At 47.4% G+C, this 7152-nt stretch overlaps 1 protein-coding gene across 1 annotated transcript; it reads left to right on the top strand.

The window, feature by feature from the left end:
- Positions 1 to 7: 7 nt before the first annotated feature.
- Positions 8 to 4142, top strand: LOC122389117 (angiotensin-converting enzyme-like). The gene is made up of 9 exons (XM_043380814.1): positions 8 to 191; positions 579 to 676; positions 1113 to 1285; positions 1575 to 1699; positions 2095 to 2195; positions 2540 to 2781; positions 2977 to 3117; positions 3431 to 3597; positions 3867 to 4142. Exons 1-9 carry the CDS (start codon positions 20 to 22, stop codon positions 3902 to 3904), a joined length of 1257 nt encoding a protein of 418 aa, XP_043236749.1. The 5' UTR covers positions 8 to 19; the 3' UTR covers positions 3905 to 4142.
- Positions 4143 to 7152: the final 3010 nt, after the last annotated feature.

Here is a 7152-nt window from a genome sequence, read left to right on the forward strand (position 1 = left end):
GCGTATCTACTACACCGACATGTGGCTGGACGATTACGACACTCCCGATTTCCGGGAGCGGCTGGCCGCCCTCTGGGCGGAGGTGGCGCCGCTGTACCGTCAGCTGCACGCCTTCGTGCGCGGCCGCCTCAGGGCCCGCTACGGGGACAGCGTGGTCAGCAGGATCGGACCCATACCGGCCCATCTGCTCGGTAAGGGACAGGGGAGGGGCAGTGGACCCACACCGGCCCACATTCTCGGTAAGGGAGGTATAGCCTCGGTGTCCGGTCCGGAGAAGAGGAGAGCCAGCTGCGGTCGTGGCAGGATAACTTTGTTGTAACTTTTTGTGAGTGCTCCAATCATCATCTGCATCTGGATGTCGCGCCAAAAGGACTACCGGGTGAAATGTTAGAGACCTCTTTACGAGTATCGTAACAAACGATTAAAAAGTCAATGACATAAAACAATTTATAAACGCATGCCAGGAAGGCTGCGAATGGAGGTACATAAAATGAGCATTGAGCAGAGCATTTATTAATGGTCCCGATGAGTGTTCCCCTTAGAACTGGATTGATATAACACAACAATTGTGTTTCCAGGGAACATGTGGGCCCAGACGTGGGGTAACATAATCGATATATGCAAACCGTATCCAGAGAAAAAGGCTGCCGACGTCTCCGCGCAGATGAAAGAAGCCGTGAGTAATGAAAGATAGCGCTGCCTTGAGGCTCATGATTGAAAATATAAATGTGATTAAAAACCTAAGCGAAGTATCATGCTAAAGTACATTTACATTTTACAAAATGGCCGAAAGCATTAGACAACAGTTTCACGCATAGCTCATCATCAGTTTTCTTAATGAGACCTGATGGTGCGCTATGCGCGAAACTATTGTCTAATTCTTTTGACCATTTTGTAAATATGCTTTAGCATGACGCATAACTTTTCATCACATTTATAAGCCGTGAGTATAATGCCCAGTATGCTCATTTTAAGAGGGCTTAAAACAGAGTTTGAAATAAAAAAGATGGAGTTATGTAAACGCACACCCAACGACTTTACAGAATACCAGGCTTTATGAGATTGCAGAACATTCGACCTTTGACCTCTGACGTTGCCCTGTTGCCGGTCAGGGGTACACGCCGGTGCGCATGTTCCGTCTCTCGGAGGAATTTTTCACGTCACTCGGCCTGGAGCCGATGCCGGACACCTTCTGGAACCTGTCGGTGCTGGAGCGGCCCGCGGACGGGAGGGAGCTGGTCTGTCACGCCAGCGCCTGGGACTTCTGTGACCAGCGCGACTTCAGGTCAGTCGCGAGCACAGTCAAATCGGATCGTGATAAGTAGTCGAGCATGGTTATAAATGGACAACTTGCATGGATTTGCATACCTTCATGGTGGGTTGCATATTGCACATTTTAGCTACAGTTGCACTTTGCACGTGCTCATGCGCAGGACTCGATCCGAGGACACCATTACGCTCGCTCGATCATCACAAAATGTCAATTATACATAGGTATCATTATTTTGTTTGCGCACGACCGCCTGGGGGATCGGATCCGACCCCCTCGCTTTTTCTTGTCTGTGTGCCGACAGGATAAAGCAGTGCACGGTGGTCTCGATGGACCAGCTGATAACGGTACACCACGAAATGGGCCACATTCAGTACTACATACAGTACAAAGACCTCCCGATGGCGCTGAGGAGAGGGGCTAACAGCGGTGAGTTTGCGTGCGGACCTGAGGTTACTATTAAAATGTTCACAGATGGGCACGATCCATTCCTTTCCTAATGGGCCTTCACTGCAATATTCAGAAACAGAGGAGCAGACTGGTTAATTAAAAATGGAACGGACCAAATAAGTTCCGTTCCAAGCTGGCGCTTTGTTCTTTTTTGTGCGATTTAGTAAGCTCCTCCATTTCTTAGTCGCTTTTGGTCATCTGAGCGGGTTGGTCTAGCAATTTATCGGCCCAGGTACTCTTCTTACAGAGAAATAACGTTACCTTTTCTTGAGGTCTATCCGAGCACAAGCTCTCCCATATAGGTAAAAGAAAAAAGTTAGTTTCGTTGCCCCTGAACGATCAAAGTAGGTCAAACATTTCTTTCTGCTTTTCAGGATTCCATGAGGCTTTGGGCGACACCTTAGCTCTATCGGTTCAGACCAGGAAACATCTGAAGAAGATTGGTCTTCTGAAGGAAGAAAAAGACGATCCTGAGGTCAGTTCATTCATCTTATTACTGGCGGCTCACTCAGCCGCATTTTGGGCACTTATGACGTAGATACGTGACTGCATGACGTGTGTGGTACATTTTTGCGCTTCGGTTGCGATCAACAGAAGAAAATGGTATTTCGATTCGGAAGGCACGTTTAGTCTTCCTCCATGGCCATTTACAGTGGGAGATATGGGAGAGTTGAGAAACACGCAAGGAGCTTCTCAGCTCCTAATATACATGATACAACCTAAAGTATTGGCTATCAAAGCGACTTTCTCTGGTAACCGAGGAATATCCCTCCAACGACGAGACAAACGGGGAAAAGACTGACTTATGATCATCGCCAGGTGGATCTGAACTTCCTGATGCTGACGGCGCTGGACAAGATCGCCTTTCTGCCGTTCGGCTACCTGATCGACAAGTGGCGCTGGGACCTCTTCTCCAACGTGACGTCGCCTGAGGACCTGAACTGCGCCTGGTGGCAGCTGCGGGAGGAGCTGCAGGGCGTGAAGCCGCCTCAGCCGCGCTCAGAGGCCGACTTCGACCCCGGCGCCAAGTACCACGTGCCCGCCAACACGCCCTACGTCAGGTGGGTGGGCTGCCTTGGCCAGTAGGTAGGTGCGGTGAGCAATTAGTTTCACGCCCTAGTTAAATCTTCCTCTTCGTATGTGATAGTAAGCTCAATCTTTTGCGGCTTATACAACATTTTGCTTTTCGTCAGCAGTCATGTGTAATAATAAAACTTTCACCCACTGTTTACTTTCCTACCCTCACGTTTCCGCAGGTACTTCGTGGCTCGGATCCTGCAGTTCCAGTTCCACAAGGCACTATGCCAGGCGGCTGGAGAGTACGACCCACAGGATTCCAGCCGACCTCTACACCAATGCGACATCTATCAAAGCAAGGAGGCCGGAAAACTACTGAGGTACGAATTACTTTCCGTAGAAATTCATCGACTCTAGGCTTTTTTATTTTCCAGTCCCTCAACAAAGCTGAACTGTCCCGAAAGTGGGTGGATGATCTTTTGTTTGATCATTGGTGAAGTCTCGAGTATATAAAGAGTCACGCTCGACGTTTTCCACTAGTCCGCCTCTGCTATTTGATGTCTTTCTCTGCTCTACCGTCGCTCTGGCCAATCCTTTCATGATTCATCACCTCACATTTATCGTTGACAATACACCGGGTGCACACTGCACGCTTGCTCTTTGCCTAGCCTGCTTTACGCGCCCTATTTCCAGCGCCATGATGCGCCTGGGCCATTCTGTACCGTGGCCGGACGCGCTGGAGGCCATCACGGGCCAGAGGGCGATGGACGCCTCCCCGCTGCGCGAGTACTTCCGACCGCTGGAGGAATGGCTGACGAAGGAGAACGAACGGACCGGCGAGACGGTCGGCTGGAAAAGCGGTACGTATATAATATATGCATAAAAGGGATACATAACTGCTCACTTGACTGTAACTTCTTCAGCTCATGTTTGGACGTTTAGTAACAGTATGTTAAGCATTCGATGACATGAGCCAATATTTTTGCGATTCGAACCATTAGAATGGGGGCACTAAAAAACAAAAGGGTAACGGGCCGCGGGCGAGTGTCGTTTACCTATCATTATTTTATGTTCGTACATTTTAGTGGACTAACTACTGTGTACTGTGTTTTTCTTTAAATCATTTCAGACGGTCCCGTTTGCACGAAGACGCCAGAAGCAACATGATCTGGTCGTAAATAGTCACCTTAGGACGGTTAATGCTTCGTGTAGACACCATATTAAGTGATCGTGGCACCGGCTTTTTCTGTACATGGGTAGGTACTCTCGCCACAAAAAGTGCAAGAATAAGTGCAATGGGCATGTTTCGATGATGCATCAAGAAAGTTACGTTTTGCTGCTCTTTACATGCTTGGTGAACGAATATATTGTTAGGTAAAAAGTCAATGGAGTTTGGCATGTTTAACCCGCGCACCGACGGGGGGGGGCGGATATCCGCCCCCCCCCCCTGAGTTTTTTCGCGAATAGCGGGAAAACCGCGGCGCGTAGCGCCGCGAAATTTGGTACGACTATTACCTCATCAATTTTACACATGGTGTGCAAGTTTGAACCTCCTACCTATTAAAGGGACCCTCCCACCTTCAAAAAAGTTAATGAATTGGCATGAAAGTGATGTCCCTTGGTTCAGAAAGAGCGAAAACGAATATCTACCAAATTTCACCGAAAAATATTCACTGGTTTTCAAGATATTAGGCTTTTACTTTTGTTTACTTTTTGGGATCTCCCCGGTTACTAGCGACTTTATTTGGAAGCAATAATTTGGCAGCCTTAAAGTGCGGCAGACGTTGCGCGCAAAGCAGCGTATACCACCACGTGTTAACGATGGTTTTAGTCTAAGATTTAAAAATCGTTAGATCTCCGCTGACGTCACAAATTCTAAGGGGGCATTCCAATGCATTAGCCCCTTAGAATCCGAAAACTGCAAGTTTGAAATTCCATATCTTCGAATTAAAGCATTTTTCGATGTTGTGAGTGCCCAAACCGGTATTTGCAGGCCATGGCCACCAATTTGGCTATCTCAACTCAAAACTAATGTTAAGGTGGGAGTGTCCCTTTAACCCGCGCCCTGCTGGGGGGGGGGGTGTTTGAACACCCCCCCTTGTGGTTTTTTCGCGAATATCTCAAAAACGGCGGCGCGGAGCGCCGCCGTTTTTGGTACACCTTATCATACATCAATTCTACACATGTTGTGAAAATTTCAGACCAAGGTCATTCAAGGTCAGGTCACCAGGTCACTTGAAGTGACCTCACCTCATAAAAACTTTCAATGTCTGTCATAGCTACACCGAGTGACCGATCGCTTTGAAACTTTCAGCGATTGCTAAGGGCAATAGCATGTACAAAATGTATATCTCAGAATTTTGATATCGATGACCTAAGGTCAGGTCAATTTTGCGACCTCCCCATTATAAGTCAATGGGAGAAAATTGAAATGAGCCTCTTTTGGATGAAAGACATTATAAACACTCCCAAACACCGAATTACAAGTGTTTTAGACACACTGAACTTGAAAATGGTGTCCGTGACCCTTGTTTATGCCCTGAGGTCATCTCAGGTCACGAATGGTATCTAACAGTTTTTCGCAAATAACTTTTGATAGAGGCATTCTAGAGCGATGAAAACGCCTTAGATGTGTTCAGCTCGACGATACGGATCGACTGATATGCAACATGACCCTTTCCGGTCAGGTCATGACCTTGACCTGAGGTCAAATTTTCAAGTTGACCCTTCAAGGTCAAGTTATAGTTCATTCGATGCGTCTTGACGAGAGGAACACGATGGCGGTAAAAGTAAGCTCGTACAAGGCTTGGGTCAAAAGTTATTGCAGAAAAACTGTTTTCGAAAAAAATCGGCTATTTTTGCAGTTTTTGCCCCCTGCAGGCAAAACCGTTGACGTTAGGTCAAATCTGAGAGAATTATTCAGAAAGGGCGTTAATAGGGCTATCGAATGCGCTTTTCCGCGGCGCTGTAGCTCTATTGGTTCCCGAGTTATGCGTTGGCTTCTTGGAAATTTTCGACATTCGACCTGGAAATCGGCGAAATTTTGCCTTCAATGACCTCTGGTGACCTGACCTTTGCCCTGACCAAAAAATTGACCGAAGTGATTTCGTCATTATTTTTGACGCTCTTTCGAACGCCGCCTTCCGCGTATCGCTACGTGGCCCAGGAGCCGAGTTAGAAGGGGGGGGGGGGGTGTTCAAACACCCCCCCCAGCAGGGCGTGGAAATCCAGGACCCCCAGCAGGGCGCGGGTTAAGGTCAGGTCACCAGGTCACTTTGAATGACCCAACCTCAAGTCACTTTTTTGCAACTTTGTCACCGTGCCAGAGCTACAGTAGATGTCGGAGGCCTTTGAAAGTCGCAGGATGTTATTAGGTCATTAGTAGCTACAATTTGTATATCTCGGAATTTTGATATCGGTGACCTAAGGTCAGGTCAATTTCGCGACCTCCCCATTATAAGTCAATGGCGGAAAAATCAACTCCCTGTTTTTTACCACTAAAACGGGTCGGAATGGCCCCATATACCATATATGACTTCATATACGATCAACCTTCACTACCTTGAGGTCTGTTTTGCTGTTGGGCAGCTGTGAGGTCATGTGACGTCATCAAAGGTCACCAAAGGTTTTTGGCCAATAACTCCGTACAGGAACAAGATACAGACGCGTGGATGGTCTCATTGTGTTCAGCTCGTCAAGACGCATCGAATGATATACATGATGACCTCGAGGTCACGTGACCTGAGGTCAACCTTTGACCTTGACCTTTCGAGGTCAACATATATATCATTCGATGCGGATTGACGAGAGGATCACGATGATGCCCTTAGTTTGTTCCTATCTTGACTAATTCGAAAGTTATTCGAGAAAAACTCTCCATATCTAGCGCCGCCATTTTGACTTTTTCGACCCCTGTGACGTCATCTTTGACCTGACCTGAAAATGACCTTAGTAAAAATTGTAGATCTTGACCGTGCGTATCCGATGCCGTTTACCGCTTGTCGCTATCTTGCTTCGTTCTCGAGATCTCAGGGGGGGGGGCGGTCATCCGCCCCCCCGTCGGTGCGAAGTTGGCGCAGACCCCCGTCGGTGCGCGGGTTAAAAATAATCCGAAAAAGACTCAATTACCTCAGATATTTTGGCAAAATAAATGGGCTGTATGTAGACAAAAATATAATCATCGATTATTCGCGTATGCTCTGCTGATGAGGCGGGCGGACTATTCACTAGATGTCACATTCAGCATAGGAATAAGGGCAGAAAGAAATGAACGTACTTATCTTTGAAATCAGCGTAGATAATTCGCCGAAAATGCACAATAAAATCATCGTAAGACTTAAAAACCTGAGCTGACGTTAACATGGCGACAGAGGTCGCCGTGTTATAACGCTGACCAGCCATCAGCATAAAAGAAG

Source organism: Amphibalanus amphitrite, unplaced genomic scaffold (assembly GCF_019059575.1).
Source record: "Amphibalanus amphitrite isolate SeventyFive unplaced genomic scaffold, NRLGWU_Aamphi_draft 000344F_arrow, whole genome shotgun sequence".
NCBI classification, from domain to species: Eukaryota; Metazoa; Arthropoda; class Thecostraca; order Balanomorpha; family Balanidae; genus Amphibalanus; species Amphibalanus amphitrite.

What these genes read in the sequence shown, in the direction of transcription:
- LOC122389117 (XM_043380814.1), top strand. Translation starts at nt 20, where the DNA reads ATGTGGCTGGACGATTACGACACTCCCGATTTCCGGGAGCGGCTGGCC. An exon ending in GCCAACACGCCCTACGTCAG is followed by an intron (nt 2,782 to 2,976) that starts GTGGGTGGGCTG and finishes ACGTTTCCGCAG; the next exon opens with GTACTTCGTGGCTCGGATCC. An exon ending in GAGGCCGGAAAACTACTGAG is followed by an intron (nt 3,118 to 3,430) that starts GTACGAATTACT and finishes CCCTATTTCCAG; the next exon opens with CGCCATGATGCGCCTGGGCC.